General features: G+C 40.7%; 2 protein-coding genes across 5 annotated transcripts; one reads left to right on the top strand and one right to left on the bottom strand.

Moving 5' to 3' along the window:
• Positions 1 to 1529: 1529 nt before the first annotated feature.
• On the top strand, positions 1530 to 7293 carry cdc42se1 (CDC42 small effector 1). Of its 3 annotated transcripts, none has more exons than XM_062464883.1 (5): positions 1530 to 1643; positions 3119 to 3460; positions 5245 to 5349; positions 6622 to 6719; positions 6901 to 7293. In XM_062464883.1, exons 2-4 carry the CDS (start codon positions 3407 to 3409, stop codon positions 6688 to 6690), a joined length of 228 nt encoding a protein of 75 aa, XP_062320867.1. In that variant the 5' UTR covers positions 1530 to 1643; positions 3119 to 3406; the 3' UTR covers positions 6691 to 6719; positions 6901 to 7293. The 3 variants fall into 3 exon arrangements, with proteins under 3 accessions (XP_062320867.1, XP_062320869.1, XP_062320868.1); XM_062464885.1 differs by having other exon boundaries at positions 1579 to 1651; XM_062464884.1 differs by lacking the exon at positions 1530 to 1643 and adding an exon at positions 1665 to 1818.
• Positions 7294 to 9876: 2583 nt separating this feature from the next.
• On the bottom strand, positions 9877 to 18558 carry bnipl (BCL2 interacting protein like). 2 transcript variants are annotated; one of them, XM_062464881.1, is made up of 10 exons: positions 18360 to 18558; positions 14886 to 14966; positions 14645 to 14709; positions 14044 to 14301; positions 13491 to 13685; positions 13179 to 13281; positions 12514 to 12645; positions 10700 to 10786; positions 10486 to 10584; positions 9877 to 10110 (listed from the first exon to the last, which is right to left on the bottom strand). In XM_062464881.1, the coding sequence occupies exons 1-10, from the start codon at positions 18401 to 18403 to the stop codon at positions 10086 to 10088; spliced, it is 1089 nt and encodes a 362-aa protein (XP_062320865.1). In that variant the 5' UTR covers positions 18404 to 18558; the 3' UTR covers positions 9877 to 10085. The 2 variants fall into 2 exon arrangements, with proteins under 2 accessions (XP_062320865.1, XP_062320866.1); XM_062464882.1 differs by lacking the exon at positions 18360 to 18558 and adding an exon at positions 16330 to 16488.
• Between the last annotated feature and the right edge of the window lie 197 nt (positions 18559 to 18755).

Raw genomic sequence — 18755 nt, 5'->3', positions numbered from 1 at the left:
TTATTTCACCTAAAAACACCGGGAGGCAGTGGTCGCAAGAGAGCAGTGAGTGACGTGAAAAGGATCCAGTCCAGACACCAGACTTCATCTGCATGCAAAATATTTTTTTCAAGACTACAGGTGATCATTGGAAAAACATGAAGCCAATATTTTTTTTTACAGAATTGTGAAATCAGAGCCAGGCTAGCACTGCATGGCCTAAATATATGAATGAAGGTGATTTTCAGTAGCCTGGCTCTGCCCTCCTACGTACTTCCGCTTAATTTTGATTTTGCTTCTGTACTAGGTCTGGCCAGAGCCATAGAAAAGGCTCTGGGTCTGGCCATTCGGTACGTAAGTCAGATTTTTCAGGTTGATTTTCAACCGGCCAAACAGCGAACAGAGGGAGTGGCTGAGAACGATGACGTTGGTGTCGTGCGCTAGTTTGTGTTGTAGTTCCGTAATGGCGGCGGAGAAAGATGCGAGCGAAGCCATTCGGTCCGTTGTGGCAACGCTGCCGAATATCCAACAGCTAAAGCCGGAGCAAGAACAAGTTTGCTGAGTTTTGTTGGCGGCCATGATGTTTTGGCCCTCCTCCCCACGGGGTTCGGGAACAGTTTGATTTTCCAGCTCGTTCTAGCTCTGTTACTTACAGTAGTGGTGAAGGAATTGGCTAAGGCGAACGCTAGCGATTGGTTACGGCAGATCAGAGTGGCTCTGGGCAGATCCAATAGTTTTAAACTTCAACAGAGTACCCGCCTACAAGGAAGTCAACCCTTGTCAATGGAGCGAGGCCAGACTCTGTACAAATGAAATGTACTTGAGTCTGGTTAGGACCAGGCTAGATTTTCAGTGTTGAACTTGTGCATGAACGAGTTCAAAAGAACGCGTTCATTGAACACGTTCATTTTTATAAGAACGATGAAGAAACGCAACTTAATGACAAATAATGAATTTGAACGGTGAACACGTTCATATTATTTGAGGTCTAGCTAAAACGTTACGGAATGTTTTCCTTCTCCTGAGGAGAGACGCTGTCTAAATCGAATGCTTGCACATTGCTCAGTGCCCCTAACATTTTCTCTAAGTAGCCTTCGCACTACGTTACCCATGATTCATCGCACACACGTAGACAATCAAGCAACGTATTCCAAGACAACAGCTCTCTGTCTCATAAAAATGGCAAGTGAAAGCAGAGACGCAGACTCAGCGACTACATCTGATCTGATGCACCTTATTATTTTTTGCGGAATTTGTACACACAGTAAACACACACCTTAAAACTATGAACTGAACTAGGCCTATAGTTCCGAATTTAAATGGTGAACTATGAACGTGAACGATTCATATTTACTTGTATGAACTGAACTTTGAATTAGTTCATGAGAGGTATGAACATGCACAACACTGGTGATTACAAGAGCTACCGGAAAGCGGCGCTCTGACGCTGCCTACAATAAAAATACACATCAACCCGTTTTTCTGAAGGCAATCTGTGTAGACAACGGTTAGTTGTTCAGCCCAACGGCGACGACAAGAGTGTCGCTGTAGTGTTACTGTCCATGTTCGTCTAAGATTTTTGGGGAAGGAGTAGAGTCGAGCTCTTAATGGTTTAATTAATTGTCTATGTATTCGTTTAAGACAGACCATTGCCATCTCAGTTGGTAAGTAGGTAAATAGTTCGTATTGTGTTTCTCTTATGTTAAACATAAACCAAGTAACCGTTTAATTTTTGTAATAGCAGACACCATCTCTGTCTGTCTGTATTAATGTAGGCTATGAAAGCTGTCTCTTTTTCTCTCTCGTTTGACACACACAATTGGCTTCCTAGATTATTCGGTAAGGGCATTTAAATAACTCCTACAGTTTGAACTATCACTATCAACATTCCTCAAAAATAAGTTCGCTCGCCGTTTTGCACAAATTACTATTTAAAACAAGATTTATCCTAATTAGAACATTGGTGTATATCAGATACAAAATAACTTGTCTTTGGCTTTGCTTTGAGGGAATGTGTTGTTCAAGTTAACTATGATGCTCTCAGCTCTGAAATAGGGAAACGTAGAGCTAGTAGACCTTGGTAAAAGGTGTAGGCTATTGATTTCATTAAAAAAGGTAGGCTACTGTGCCACTACATTTGGAGTGTCTCCTCTTTCATGCTGTGTCACAGACACATAGCATGCTGACAGCTAATGTGACAGCATAGTGTAGACATGGTGTATTTGAACCAAATATATTTAATCTGCCATGCTTGAGGAATACATTTCAACTAATGCTTGCTACTGTATGTGTTCAATAGATGTAATTATACATGTAAACACATTTAATGACAGCTATAATGTCAATAATACAACAGAACGATTACCCATTTATCCTCTATGGTTGCAATTAGGACATGTGGACCACTGGGGAGCTAACCTTGGCCAAAGATTGTTCTGTGCAATGTTTGTCTTCATCTTGGCACTGCCAAACATTCTCGTCCAACACATGTTGATGTAAAGAGACTCAATGTCTTTCCCTCAGTTAAAGGAACATTCATAATTGAGACACAGTGACTGTAGAGAAACATTCCCTTCCTAAATTAGGCCTAGTTAATTTCTTGAGGGGTGTGATATCATCGATCGTTTCTTCACCATGTGTCTCTGCAGCACATTGCAAATACAGTTCTGCCTGACTTAGTGGCTATTATCTCTACTGCATCCATTTAGCATTTAACTTTTAAACACTTGATTCGGGGGTCAGATGTCTGAGCGTTTAGGGAGTCGGGCTATTAATCAGAAGGTTCTTGGTTCGATTCCCGGCCGTGTCAAATTACATTGTGTCCTTGGGCAAGGCACTTCACCCTACTTGCCTCGGAAAGAATGTCCCTGTATTTACTGTAAATCGCTCTGGATAAGAGCGTCTGCTAAATGACTAAATGTAATGTAATGCTAAAAGGGATCCTTTCAAATGTGAAGAGTGGAGGGAAATGGTTAAACCCTGTTTAGGGCTGTTGTTGTTTTAATTTTTAATTCTGAGTGTATATATATCAATGTGAAAGAGGTATGTGCATTTGTTGCAGGTGGAGATTGTGTAACTATTTCACCTTCCCTGTTTTTTGTCAGACTTCAAGTAATGGAATCTGATATTGTCTCAACAGGCCCAACAGATGTAGTCTGACTCTAGAGAAAAAACAAACCCCATGGGAAACCTGCACAAGAAAGGGGGAGAATAGGCCAATTCTTAAAAGTTGAGAGAATTACATCCGGTCTGTGTACAGGACCTTACGGGACGCCTCTTGTTTTTCCTGGATTAGTTGGGTCACTGGAAAGTTTTCACAATTGCCCCCCAAGCTTCACCCTTGTACTCCGGCAAGTACTCGGCTGCCTCCAGGGCATCAAGAGAGACCCAGGGTCTCCAGTACAGTTTCACCAACAGGACAGCTGGGATGAGTGAGTTCTGGCACAAGATCGGCTGCTGCGTTGTGGCCAAACCTCCCCCGGTGAGTGTTTCACTCTTCCAGGGAATCATGGGAAAGACCGTTGACCTGCTTGTCTGACATTCAAAGGGTTCTTATGACTTAATTAAAATGTGTACATATTTTTAGATTAGATATATATCAGATTGACCCCACAGAAGAACCTTCTTGGTTTCAGTGCAGTATTAAGGCCATCCAACTGTTGCCTCGTGCAGCTAACATTGGTTTTGAACTCATTAGCTCACTCTCTTCAGTCACTCACAGACAACAAGCGAGGAGGGTCCTATGTTACAGCACAAGTGTGTCAGAAATGGGTTAGGCTAATACAAGGGGAATTGAACGAGGAAAATTACTTCTTTTTTTGTGCTCAAGTGGTTGACCCACATACTGTAGTCACGAGAGGGCCTCAACAGTCAAGAAGGGTAGACTTCTGTGTCGTTGGGAGAGTGGCTCAGACACGAGGCATGTAAAAACAAAGAAAGCTCTGTCATTGCCTATTACATACTAATTGGTGGCCAAAGATGCAGAATCAGGATTTCCAAGACATGGGCAGTGATTATGAAGGTCACAACGGGGTTGAAATACTGTAGAGTTTTTAAAACCTAGACTAATTTAAATGAAACTTACAGTTTATGACACGAAAACTGTGTGTTGTAAATTGCGGAGGTGTCTTGGCACACTTGCAAGTTTGTCTTCCAGTACAACCTTTTTCAGTTCAAGTACTGAGTTGTATTTATATTAGCAAAAATCCAATATTTACAGTGTACAAACAAGGACCAGGGCAGTAACTCTGGCAGCAAATGTAGCTTAGTCATTGGTTGGCTTGAAGTTTATTTTGTTTATAATCCCTGTTTGAAATATGGTTTGGTCTTTTCCACAGATCTGATACATTGATTCAGTTTAATAAATTAGGGTTAGAATAGACATGTTAAGTTTTTGACCTTCTGAAGCATGTCTCCATAGTAACGTCCCCCTACCCACCCCTGACCCTTGTATTCAGGTCCCTCTTTTAACAATGAGTAGTCTCTCTGAGGGGGAAGTGGGATTTTCATCTTGGCTGCTAATGTGAGCTCATTCTCTTTCCTCCCTCCTTCCTCCTTCCTCTTCTATATTTTTAGGTTGCTGTTTGTTCTATTGTTGGGTGGAGAGAGACCCAGACTGTTATGGAAATAGTTTATGTGCCGTAACAAGTGACTCCCCAGCTAAGTTTGATTTGTGGAGAAAAGTGTAGTTTGTAATGGTTATTAAAAAATATAGAGTATGGTGCTTGTCATGCCATTGATAATGGCTGTATTGGTTGTGTCATTAATATTGTGTTCATGTTTTTTCCAAATGGTGCTGTGTGAATGATCAGTCTCTGATCTGTTCTGAGTGAATACCGCCACAGCATACTGGGTTGTAATACCTGGTTTGTTTGCAGCACACTGTGGCATGTGATGACATGTTGATGGTGGAACTTGCACTGATCTAATAAAACAAGTATGGGGAGAGGACGGTAATGAAGTGATCAGACTCTCCATTGAGTGTGACATGCATAATAAAGAGAGAGGAGATTCACCTTCTCCAAATTCTCATGGAAGTCACGACAATATTGGGAAAAGTCGTAATGTCAGGAGTAGTTGTTGATTTCACAAGCACCCATGTTACGTCAATACTAGTTCAGTTGAGTCTCAGTTGAAAAGGAGCAACATTGTCTGATAGTTTTTCAGACAGCGAAGTATTGATTCCATTGCTAAATTGCATACATGAAAACAGAAACAGGCTTATCTGTCATCTAAACTTGAATCTGCATTTATTTTTGTTTACAGAGGAAAAGGCGGAGGAAAATTGACCGCAGCATGATTGGCGAGCCCACAAACTTTGTTCACCTGACACACATAGGCTCTGGGGAGATGGCTAACGGACTCCAGCCGGTAAGCAAATTGTGAAAATAAGAATATCCTTGTATGCTAGTACAGTATGTACTTTAAGGAGGTGTATGTGACATTTGTGAAACACACTTCCCTTTCAAGGTATTTCAAGGTGCTTCTTATTCTGAGAAATTATTATATCAATTCCACAAGGTCCAATGATTTAACCAATTGATTATTATTGTATAACGCACACTCATTATTAATATTATTGTGACCATAGGAATTGAAAGTATTATAGCACAAATTTGATATCAGTTTCAAATTTCTCTGCACACAGAAATGGGGAAGTACTAAGAAACTGCATAAATGAGTGGTGAAGGAATAGGTTGCAGAGACCATTGTGTTTTGAGTTTCCCCAATGCCTCTTAAAAGAGTCAGGTTTATTTGATGTTAATACAGGGTTGTATAGCACAATTTGTTTCAGTCCTAATTAAAATGTACTGTGACTCAGTATGATGGCTCAATTTGTGCCCATTTTGTACATGTTTGTATTTGATAAGTGCTTCCGGTGCCTGAATGCTTGTATGAGCTCTACATTTTAAACCAGCTATGGATTATACTCGGCAACCCAGGGTAGCTAGTATAGTGAAACATATATATGAAAGACAGCTGAAGAAAACCAATGTGACCTTCACAATAACCAGGCCATAGAAGCCCATTAGCCATAGCCTGAAAGGCAAGCGAAGGGCCATTGTCCTCCTGACAGATAGCACTGCATTGTTTGTCTGCACTGAGCTATTTCAATGCCTTAAAATGACTGTCAGAGGACAATGGTTTTTAGGGCATAATCTGTAACCCATATGGGACATAAATACAGAGTTCAACCCACACTGGAGCATACTGGGCTATGTTTATTGTCTAACCCTCAATAATGAAATCATACAGCCTCCATCGGTGTTATGTAATAGTAATGACTCACAAATTATAAATTGAGCTGGGTAACATATGGAACCAGTTAAGATGGAAAACATTGTCAGGGCTCCAAATAGGCTCATGTTTCATGCGAACCATAGAACCAGAACGTTATATTGCATACAATGGGCCAAAAACATGGTTTTAAATCACTTTAGTCCTGTAGATGAAATTACTCAGTTTCAGTGTGCAGAATAGGAGACGCTGTATCAACACACATATGTGACACTTGTACAGTGTACTGTTCACATGGATATCCTGTAAATACTGTCTCTTAGTATTTATTTACTGAGCTCTCAAATAAAATGATCACAGAAAAAATGCCAACAGGACATAAGGACTCTTCTTTCTTTTTGGCAGTCAGGGTCAGTCCAGGAGCAGATGAGATCTAAAGGCCCCAGGTCCAATGGACGTAGGAGCATGTCATAGCTGTTTGCTACTGTGTTCCTCCAGCAATGGTAGGTGAAGTACATTTCTGCACTACTATCATACCCATGGACTACTTCTATTCTGTACAGCGATAGAAACTTGAATGGCACATGAATATAAAGTAAATCAATCAGAAAATGAAATTCTTTTGACCTGTGGTCTCATTTTAGTTACTCAAATACCCCCCAAAAACTCATTTTGACTTCACAGGTGAAGTGGATCATGGGATGGCCTTCTTCATGTTTTCCTTGTCCAATGAGAAAGCTGCGCTCTGTATGCTTTGCAAAACTGGAAAACATTTGGGAAGTGTGTGCTTTTCTGTGGGTTCCACAGGATCTCTTTTGTTAGACTGGTTTAAACCAGACTCCTTTTGGTTCATTTTATTGGATGTTTTTTGCAAAACAAGATTTGTCCCACCGATGGATTTTCAGCCATTGAGCACCTTTGTATTTTTGTCTGTGCGTGAGCTGCTGAACTTGAATACTGCAAATAATGACTGCTTCTGGAGATGTCCAGAAGACTAATATCATGTTTATATTTGTTTAAAAACCATCTGAATGTCCCAGTCTATATTCTTACTGCTTATCCAAGCAGGATAGAAGATCAAACGTCTATCACCCAGGCCAGCTAAGAAATGTTTATTGTCTTTTTTCAATATTTTTTTTTTGTCGGCCCATGATGGAATACGCTTTAATTGATTTAACATCAAAGTCCTAAGATTTAGATGATGTCCAAGGGCAGGATCTGATTCTCTCCTGAAAATCAATTTGGAAACATTATGAGCCTGTCCAGTTAATAAAGAATCATCCTTGCAGGACACTGAAGGAACATTTCGTTAAGGCGTTTTTAAAGAGCAGGGGATTGTAGGATGTCCCCCACCTTGATGAGAGTGGAAAATTCCTAGCACTTTACTGTGCATTCCTTCTGTCAGCTCTACTGGGCCTCCCACTCACACAGTGTCAACTCTAGCACTCTTGGGGGGAACCAAATATGGCATATTTCATCGGCCCAAGATAGCTATTTTAATAATAGTATGTCACTGACATGACACTTACATTTCTTGATTTATATGGGCTGTTTTTTTATTTTATTCAAAATTTTTGTTTTTGTGTCGCACCTTACGATGGCTATGCGTTGTGAATAACCAGCCCTGTCATTCCTGTTGCCTGGCCTGTCGCTCATTTGAAATTGTTTTGACTGTGTCCACTGGAACCTTTCATTTTAACAGTGTTTTTATGTGTTTGTCATCTAAAGCCATGTTAATCCATAGATTGAATTCACTGGGTCTTTAGTTTCCCTAAAGTTGAGGATGACTGATGTGTTGCCTTTGTTTATCATGTAGTGTTCATATAAACTGTACAGCAAATTGCCTTGTCAACTAAATTAACACCACATTTGTTGTATAATTATCATGTTATACCATTTGCATTTTATGAAATCAAAACCTTTTGATACAAAGTCATTTCTGAGAACTCTCCTTTTCCTTCACTGGAAAGTAAAATGTTTGAACGTTTGTGTACCACCTCCATATATAGTGTATGACATTTGCTAGAATGGCTTCATGGCAAAATAAAAGAAATTGTGAATGAGCAGGTGCAATGGCCATGCTCCAACTTTAAAACATTTTTAAATGGAGCCATCTGTGAATCAAATCGAATGTGCCACACATTCTTAATTTGTTTAGAGTCTAGCCTAGCCAATCACTCATTCACATACTAATTACACCAGTCAAAGAGACCAATAGATCTTGACCTGAAAAACTGTAACCTTTTCATAATGGTGTTAAGAATCTACAATATCGGGACATGTTATAGATATTTCGTTTTTCTCTAGATGCATTAGATCAATGTCTTCTGTCTTTTAGTAAAACATTTCTTTTTGTTTTTTCATGTACAGTAGTTCTACATCACAGTATTGTATATGGAAAGTATTTAATTGTGCAAACAATTCAGTGTTACATGAAATATGCCCATCTTACTATTATTATTATTACCAAAGTCAAAGAGAAGCAAAAACAACAACAAAAAACAGTATCTTTGGATTTGAACACAAATGTGATTTATTATACTTCAATATTCAACAGTAGAAATGTAATGCATTCCTTTATGTACAAAACACTTATCACACATATCTTTGGTTTCCAGTATGCGTTATATTCAAAAATACTCATCACACTGGTTTATTGTTCATAAACAGAATTTTCAAGATTCCAGATTAAGAGTCCCAGTAAATATAGATTACTGAACAGCAAGTAGTGAACTGGAGTCTTTGGCAGTAATCTTCCTCCTTGATTACCTCACTTCCTGTGGCTGTCAAGGACTTGTTTCCTGAGTCTGTAATATTTCCATGGTGACAGTTCTTCATTTAAGGCTTGCATGGGATATAAAGTCCTTTTTCCAGACACTATAAACAATTATGTCTCTTAGAATTGGAAGACATAGCCCAAATTCAAACTGTACTTCTGGATGACTTTATATTTGCCAGGTGAATTAGTTATAGATTGCTAGTGTCTAATAAATATCTGCTCTGGGGAAAGACTAACCAGTGACAACCTTTGACATTATAACTAGGCATTCATGATGTATTGAAAATGTGTGTTTTATCCATTTTGCTTCATAATTTCCTTATTTTAACTTCAAGTATAAATAATAAAAAGTAACTGTCCTCTGTAAAACAGTCTTACAGATGAAACTTTACTCAGCAACTTCATACAGAAGCATTAGCAGTCCTAAAATATATCAGTAATGCTAACAGTAACATAAAACTATATATTTCTTTTAATTAACTCTAGTGGTACCTCAGTGGCCTCACACTAGCTGTTGGTTGCTGGTGTATTACCCAAACTTCCATTAGTATATACTATGGTGGTGCTGCATTTCAGTAAGAGTTATAAGCTTTTGACAGTTGCAATAAGACAACAAGGTTCTTGTGGGATGTGTGCTTTCACTAGATAGTAAAGGAGGATATCAACCTCTTAATCTCCTTTTACAAAACAGAATAACCCAGTAGTGCGGCATGTATTAGTGGGGTGTAACAGACAGTGGAGATTCAGCACTCTAAGCACTGAGTGATAGTGAAATATTGAGTAGTAAACTTGACCAAGCAAGTTAAGAATAGGGAGATTTTTCCTTTTTTTTCGCCATGCAATGACGTCAATTCCCATTCCCATGACATTCAAAGAAATAATCAATAAATAATTTATAGAATACAAGTCTGGTCCTGTACAACAAGATGCCCATGTGCTCTTGCAAGGTCACATTCATGTTCGTTTACTTTTTAAGGTGATTTAGCGTTCCCTTCGTTGTCCGGCTTGTAGACCCAACCTCCACCTTTCCTTTCCAAATGTCTGCTCCTCAGTAACTCCACATGTACATTGGTGGTTGCCAAAATGTGCCTCACCTGTTTGTCTTCTGATCAAACCTAGAGGGGAAAAGAGTAATCCTTACATTTTAGGAATAATGCCATTACTGTATGGGAGTGAACATTGTTTTATTATTGCTTGGTATTAATAGTCTGTGGGATTCTGTGGTTATATACAGAGCATTGTTAGATGGTTTCTTCCATTTTTGTGAATCAGCTTCAGTGTGTAACAAACACATCTAGTGGCCTACTTCCTGTGGGGACAGGGCTCCCAGAAGGAACAACTATCTGGCCACGGTAAATAGCTTTATGGATTGTTGCAGCATATTGTACAGTGGAGAGTTAATAGAACTGTAACCATATTTGAACACCTTATGTATCCTAATGTATCCTGTTGCCAAGAGGCAATGGCAGGTGGAGAAGGGGTAAACTTACTCTCTGATGCAGTCAGGAATCTGGAGGCGTTCCATGGGGATGTACTGAGACAGCTCCTGCAAGCTGTGAATGAACCTGATCTTCTTGCTGAACTTTTCACTGCAAGGAACACACAGACAAAAGAGGAGTAATGAATGGTGTGAAAAATGTTATGCCTTCACAATCAAATGAAGAACAGTCACTGTTGATAAAGAAAATGAAATGCAGTCCTTACCTAATGAAAGGTTTGACAACGGTTATCAGGGCTTTGACGTACCAGGCAGGGTGGACCACAAACAGACCTTTAAGGTCTTTCCTTAGCCTGGTTATAAGAGGAGACCAGACACACACAGTCACGAGCAAGTCTTTTTTTTAACACTGATCAGGAACTGGTCAGGTACTGGAAACGTTGTTTTTAAAGGAGAGAACATGATTGAAACTATCAAACCATTACACATCCAATTAAAGGAAGAACTGTAGGCTCAGGTCACTGCAAAAAGGTGAGGTAACATGTGAGGTAACGTCTGAGGGATGATCGGTATTTTGTCATAACCATCCCAAACCCTTTGATGTCTAAGATGAAGTGGGAGGGAATTCTACCCCAAGTGTGCAACATGACGATTACCTTTCCCACACTATGTACGGACAGGTTCGAACGCCACAGTCAGCTGCTTACTGTCCTCCTCAGAGCACAGCATTGATAGGAAATGCATGATTCACTAATGCCACACAAAGTCAGACATTTTGTTGTTCTGGGATCATCTAAAGACATTGTGCACTGACTTTGGTCAGTGCTAACTTTTTACTGATCCTTAGTGATATTTCACTATCCTTGTTTATCCGTCTTGTCTTTTGAACGTGCCGTTGTTTTTCATAAACGTAACGGGATATAAAGGGATGTAATGTTAAACAAGGAGGTCAGAGTGGAGGAGGTGTGGGTAAATTCTAGATTGTGGTGAGTGTATCTGCTAGCCAGTCACTGAGGGAGAAAGAAAACTGAGCTGCCTTTATATGGACTATACAAACACATTGCCTCAGAGATAAGGTTGCCTCCCTGGTTAAAATGGGAGCCACACACACTAAGTATCAAAGTTGAATGTGGTACTACAGTGTGTAAAACTAGATTTCAACAGTGGTGGAAATGTGGTATTTGAGAAATAAACTGAGAACTGAACATGAGCTAATTTGGGAACCTACTGTAAGACAGGACTGACTATGAAGTCCAATAAACACCACTGAGTCCAATAAACTTTCAACAAGGACTGTGCTCTGGTAATATACTACATTCAAAATTAGCTTCAACAAGAGAGTTACAACAAAGGGATACACACACACACTTTCACCACCTTGTTCACACACCCACAGCTGAGCCCTGCCCGCTACAGTCAGGGGGTTAGGAGGTTATCTAAGGAATGCTGGGAGAGAGTACTTCCCTAACGATAACACTCCAGTTCCTCACAGCGCTCGATCATTACAGCATTCCTGTCATATTTCACAGGAGAGGCAAGGAGGGCAGACAGAGGAGCCTCATATACTAAATGGGCATCTGACGCTCACATTCCAACTAGTAGCTATGACACCTACAGTATGACAGAGAAACCGTCGAATGGAGAGAAAAAATGATTGTAGCGCCCCCTTCTGAAGAATATGAAAAATACACCCAATTTTAGTCCCACTTTAGGCATTCCTGTGTGTTAGAATTAAAAGTTGGGGTGATTTCATAGTTAATATGCAAGATTCAACAGGAAGAAACACTAGCCAATACAACACGTTCTATTGGACCAACACTAAAGCTGTTGAGTGTCTGATGCATGCATGGCAAAACTTTTGTTAAAATATCTCGCTTAAAACACATCTTAAAACACTTCTCACTCTACACAGCGGAGATAGATGACCTTGTATTTGAACACCACAGAAATCCCTAGCAATTCCTAGAAATGCCAACCCTGGCTTCCAGCTCTTACAGGCTCATACAGGACTGTGGACAGCTACAGTACATACTGTACAATGTTAGGAGTGTGACAGCTATTATATTGGGAGTTCCCTTACCTTCTCTCAATGGAGGTGTAACACTGGCGCAGCCACTTGATAGTCGGCATCTTGTTCCTGGGAGCCATGCCACACAGGTACACCAGGACATAGTTCTCTGACACCATCAGGTCCAGCGTCCCCACGATGTACCTGTCACAACATGACATGAGCTGTGGGTCAGCACTGACCAGTCAGCTGGATGGAGAAATGCTTTGTGTGGGTGTGTCTGTAACAGAATAACAATTTGATCTGTAGTCCGTGTGGCAGCTAGGTCAGGTGTTGGCATGAAGGATATTTAATGTCAACACTTTTAAAGGGAACATTGTTTTTCAAAGGGAAGTGTCCATGCAACACAAAAGCGCACATGCTCACACAGACATGCTCGCACATCCAAGCACCCACGCGCATGCACACTCACTCAAGCAGACACGTACACACACAGTTGCAACACAGTTCCCAATTGCACAGCTCTCAACATCCTGTACATTTGTGAAGAAGTTACCAAACAGCAACCAAGATCAAAATCGTCAAGTAAAACAACTAATTAAATCACAAATACTAATACTTGTAATTTTTTGTTCTGAGATTTCTAAACTCATGGTACATAGTAATGTTTGACCAAAAGGCTGCTCAATTGCATGTGTAACTTATCACAGATTGTAGAAACTGTAGAACATACTGACCTGAAAAGGTTATCCATGACATACTCATAGTTCTCCACCGTGTTTTCTGGTAGATAGCAGGAGGAGAACAGGATGATGGCGTTCATCCCCTCACCATAGTAACCTTCAGAGCGATCAAAGGGTGGAAAACCAGTTGGAGAGAGGCTGGGAGGTCTAAAGAATGTTTTATGTTACTTTAAAGAAACAGTGAGTGTGTCGTCCTCCCACATTCTAAGAACAAAACAAAACATGTGAAGCACGGGCACCATAGGTCAATTCAGTTCCAATGATTTAATTTGAACTAGGGTACTTCCCAGTGCTGGCAGACCTTACCTCCGTGGGAGAGCACCTGCAGGTAGGGCTCCAGAACGCTCATGTTGACATGGTATTCCTGGCCAGCGATGCAGAAACGCCTCCACCGGCGCCCCCTGCTGTCGACCTGGTCGAGGTCCATAGGACCCATCTCCGCCTGCTCCACCGCCACGCTGGACACCCCGCTCTCCCCTCGGCCCAGACGTGGCAGGTCATCTGGAGGTCAACAGAGGGTGCTGTCAGTCAGGTAGATATACAGTATTTGAAGTAGGTTGGAGGGGTTAAATAGTGGATCGTTTATTGTGCTGATTCACCAGTTTGTCTCATTATAGTACCTGGCTTAACGTTTCTTTGTTTCTCTCAAGTTGACCTCCTATATTTCTGAACGTCCTTCTAAATGTCAGTCTTCACCTTCAGATTTGATCTGTCTGATTGACTGTCAAAAGCCCTTTCCATGACACTGTATACTAAGAGAACTGCTCAAATGAAACAGTGACACAAAAATGAGTTTCTTTCCATCTGTTTGTTTCCCTTGATCTCTTACTCCTTGAACTTCCCTCCCCCTTCCTCTCACCCTCCCACTCCAGCTCGTGCATGCTGTCAGGGAAAGTGCAGGACTCGCTGTCCGACGGCGTCTCCATGGCCTCTAGGTTGATGTCCATCTCCGTGTCGTCGGGCGAGAGGGAGAGGCCGGCAGCCAGGTAGCCCTCCTCTCCCGACACCACGCTGCGGTCCAGCGAATTGGTGTTCTCCAGGGTCAGACTCAGGGCAGGCGCCACCAGACGCTTCTTCCTCATGCCGTTACCCGAGAGCGCCAAGCTGGTGGGCGGAGCTGGGGCAAGGAAAGAGAGGGATGGAGGATGTGAAGAGTATGTGTAAGAGAGGAAGAATATAGTACAGCATGTTTTACTCAATAATTTGATATTTTACCAGTATTATAAAGTATTACAGTATATTTACTTCATTATTACAGTTAATGCCTTTATATGATATCCTATCCAACATCATTTTCTGACAGTAAAATTTATTTCAGTCTAATTTTATTTCTGTCTAATTTTTCCTTCAATCTTTGTTGTACACATAATAATAACAGGAGACTTCCAGGGAAAGTGTGACAGCTGACTTCGCTGTGTGCCAGGTCTTTGAAGGCATAGAGCGTTGCAACTGGGCTTTACCTGGTCTCTCTCCATTGTGACTCTCTTGCTCGTCTTCTGGGCTGTTAGTATCCTCAGGCAGAGGTCTAAAGCAGGAAGTAAATCCTTCTTGGATGATGTGCATTGACAGTATGTGTGGTAGTCAAAGTACTTTCAATATCATTCATATTCTCATTCGAATTCTTATTCAATCTGATTGTGCACAATTGTGCACACATTTATACCACACAGGTTAAAGGTCAAGAACCAGTTAACCTCTGACCTGGGAAAGTCCTCGTCTTGCCACTCCTCCCTCAGCTCCATGTCCTGGAAGTAGTTTGCTACCTTGGCCCCCTCGGAATGCCTTGGATCAAAGACACAAAACACCATTTATTTTTCTGTGATACTTACGTTTCATATTTTTATTGACCGATGTAAGGACAGGTATTTATTTTTCTCGAAAATATTTGGCATTGATGAATATACCACATCACACAATGCATTTTATATTACCGTGGCACAAGGCTAAATAGTACCATATCAGACGTTATTTCATCACAAAGCTAATTTCCCTAGTGAAACACATATAGAAACATCATGACAACATGTGTGGGGCAGTGATGCATTAGAGCAGTAATCCCTGTGGTCAGTACAGTTTCCACATATACCACAGTACATAGGGAAAAGGAGTGAGTAAGGTACTTTTCACTACCTGTACAAACATGACCTCAATGAATCAGACAATCCCAGCAAGCAGTTTGGGCTTGTCAAACGGTCATACTGTAGTATTGACATAATTTGAGAAACCAGGGTGATATGCGAAGTTGACACAAGCTATGCCAAGTTTGGCATCAAAGTGAAATGTTAAATCGTGTTCGCCTGATTAACTGAAATGAGCAAAAAGGCTTTTTTGAAACCCTTATTAAAGACACATGTACATGCACACAGTCACATGCTCTCACCAAAAATATATATTTCCCCTTTGAGGAGAACCCTCTGGTTCCTTCTCACTTCACTCCAAAGTGGCTGGTAAGAGCATACTGACGGAGACACACACACAGAATCATGTGCAGCATAAAGACAACACACACACACACACGTACACCCACACGTACACACACACACTAAACAAATTATCTTACATCAAGCATGTCCTCTGGTTGTCATTGGCCTGAGCAACTGCCAGTGTGTCACACGACAGGATTTCAGGAAAGCTAAGAATTCAACAGCACCCTATATGTTACTAGGACTATTTCCACATATTTAGGAAAGACTGGTCCATGCCCTGTCCCCCTTAATGGTAGGATCTCATCAATTGATTACTAGATGGTCTTATTATGGTGTATGGTTGTCCATTTATTAAAGACTTGATTACACACTAAGAAGTAGCTGGACAATGTTAATGAATCAGATCTAAATAAAAAAATGGGGATGACATAACTAAATGGTTAAGATTTGATGGAGATTAGCCAGTAAAATTAGATTTTCTAGTTGGCCGATTATTGTATTTTGTATGTGTAACATAACAGGCAATGTATAGATACGCCTGTTTTAGTGAACAGTGTATTTACAATTTAAATACCTGTAGTAGGCTACATGAAAGAAAATATATTTATTATAAATTATAATAAAAAGGCATTTTATACTTCCCGTTTCAACCGCGTAACCTACATTGCTATTTGTGTGGTTTCAGAATGTAAATACAGATTTTAAAAAATGCGACATACCTGTTCCTCTACCTGTTTTCATAAATTCTCCTCTCAACACAAAGTAAAATGTGTCTATTCCACTGAATTGATTTAACATACAGATACAGATTGAAAAGTTTATGAATTCGGTAGGCTAAGTTAAAAATAGGATACGGTTAACTATGCAAGTTGTGCACGAACACGAACTATGAAAAAGATACACGGGAATGGTGGTGTGTCGATTGGCCAATGAGTGGGCTTTTCACCGGCTACTTGGTGACGCGTTCGTAACACCTGAGATTCCACTTTGCGGGGGTCATTTTATGGTAAAAAATCTACTGGAGCATATCTAACAAAAAATCTTTACAATTCTGACTTAAATTCTATGTAAATTCAACTTCTAGGCTGATTCATCCAGCAAATGTGTGCAGTTTATTATACATTAAGAGAGGGATAGGAAGACAGACTGCATGTGAACTGTTTTACATTTTCGAAAAGGGCTTGTCTTCATTATGAACAATTATTCAGATACCTGAAAATCTTGTTTGGTTTCTTTTTGGTGGATTCTTCTCACATGTTAGTTTGGCGCACTGTACACTGTCACACAAATACTTGTATACCCAGACAACAGAACACCTATTGAGGGTAAATAAAAGGTATAGTAATTCTTCGGACTGGCAATGTCTGCAGAAAAGGGTGCTAAGCAAATCCTCTGTGCAAGAGCCCACTTCACTAATCCCTAGCTTGATCACACACCCTGGATCCAGACACATTTCACAATCCCTTAATTTAGACTACTACCACAATCCGTAAATCTCGCATGCAACCACAGGCATTCACATGATCATGGTTCACACACAGCATAGGACAGCCATGACCAACCCAAACCACTACTTTATGTTTTTACGTTGCTAGAGAATACTATTTCTGAATGGCTTGAACACATGATGAGGACCTGAGCCTGGAGTCTGATCCTGAGTGGGAAGGACTCAGAACAGAAGACCTCTCCATTGTTGGTATGCCTGTTGAAGCACGACATGGGTGTACTCTGCCCTCCTTTGTGCTCTGTGCTCAGGAAACTTGAGCATGTAAAGGCAGCTGACTATTTTGAGGTCGTCTTTTGTAGCTTGAGCCTATTTGAGGGACAGGATTGGAAGCTGGAGGAAGAAACTATCTTGACGTGATTGAGATATTGAAGTTCGGAGGCCAACAGAGAAAGAGACAGACTAGTATATTTTGTCTTGGTGTAAAAGCACCTATCTCTGCCAAATTAATGTTTTAACCTGAAGCTTATTGTAATTTGATTGACTGAATGAAAGGAATGGTACATTATTGGGACAATGATTCACATTTGAATATTCCAAGTGTAGAAAAGCAGATTCACTGGCCTTGGGAAAGGGGTGCCATTTCAATACATAACAATGTTGAGTAATGAGATCTGCTCTCATGCCATTGTTTTAGCTAGTCACATGTGATGCGATACCTTTAGCCACCCAATCAGGAGCCAGGATGCCAGAAGCCAAGTGCTGTGACACTTTCTATAACTGTCATAACCTTTGCTAAACTGTAGTCTGACTGTTCCTTGTGAAAAGCAATACAAAGTTCCTAATCCTTGCAACTACATTGGCATGCTCAATGTCTGTGAACTCAAACTTCTGTAGTCCTCCTGGAGGTCCAGGGATGACACTGATGAGTGTTTAGAAGTCAGTTGAGACTTCCTGGATTAATGAAAAAGTCCCCCTCTTCTCCTCACATAGTGTCTTGTTACACAAGACCAGTGACTTTTGATTCTTCACTTCCTTCTTTCACTGGCCACATGACATTTACAGAGTCATGTAAAAGATGCATGCAAAACCCAATACTCTACTCCATTCAAGAGTATCATAAGATCTAACTTGCCCTCAGGCAACTTTTGTGACAGGCCCATTCTGAAATTAGCTCAAATATATTAGCACTATTTCCTGTGTACTGTATATCAGGAAATCAACACTGCATTTCAGGCAAATCAGAAGAGAGAATTCAAAGCATCTACTCAAACCTTAGGTTTGCCTTTTGTAGAAAGGACTTACCCATTTGTCAGGTACTGTTCTCTTGTATCGGAGTAGGTTCCCATGTCTTCAAATCGAAGCAATCAGGATTGTCCGTTGGAGATATGACACATTAAGGAACTGTTGTTTCTTCAGCAACTAAGCCTGCTGCAACAGCTCATCTGCATTGCTCCTGAGGAAGTCCTGTTGATATGGGTGTGTGTGTGCGCGTGTGACAGAGCGTGTTTGACTTGCTGTGCGTCTGTCAGTGGACTCTCCCTCTCCCCTGTCCCTACAGGTTTTTCTGCATTTCAGTACAACCTGTTGTGGTTGCCTCCCTATTGGCTCAGCTTACCTGGGACTTGGTTAAGTGTATTAACACTTAATGGTAACTTAAAGCATGTGCACCGAGGATTCTCTTTAAAAATGTGCCTGTAT

The sequence above is a fragment of the Osmerus eperlanus genome, chromosome 7 (genome assembly GCF_963692335.1).
Source record: "Osmerus eperlanus chromosome 7, fOsmEpe2.1, whole genome shotgun sequence".
Taxonomy (NCBI): domain Eukaryota; kingdom Metazoa; phylum Chordata; class Actinopteri; order Osmeriformes; family Osmeridae; genus Osmerus; species Osmerus eperlanus.
Note: the sequence above shows the minus strand (reverse complement) of the source record. Positions and strands in the feature narration are given on the sequence as shown.

Excerpts from the sequence above, each read along its gene's own strand:
- cdc42se1 (XM_062464883.1), top strand. The coding sequence starts at position 3,407 with ATGAGTGAGTTCTGGCACAAGATCGGCTGCTGCGTTGTGGCCAAACCT. Across the intron at positions 3,461-5,244 it reads TTGTGGCCAAACCTCCCCCG|AGGAAAAGGCGGAGGAAAAT; the intron begins GTGAGTGTTTCA and ends TTTTGTTTACAG. Across the intron at positions 5,350-6,621 it reads TGGCTAACGGACTCCAGCCG|TCAGGGTCAGTCCAGGAGCA; the intron begins GTAAGCAAATTG and ends TCTTTTTGGCAG.
- bnipl (XM_062464881.1), bottom strand. The coding sequence starts at position 18,403 with ATGGGAACCTACTCCGATACAAGAGAACAGTACCTGACAAATGG. Across the intron at positions 10,787-12,513 it reads TACACCTCCATTGAGAGAAG|GCTAAGGAAAGACCTTAAAG; the intron begins GTAAGGGAACTC and ends TCTTATAACCAG. Across the intron at positions 10,111-10,485 it reads ATTCCTGACTGCATCAGAGA|GTTTGATCAGAAGACAAACA; the intron begins GTAAGTTTACCC and ends TTTCCCCTCTAG.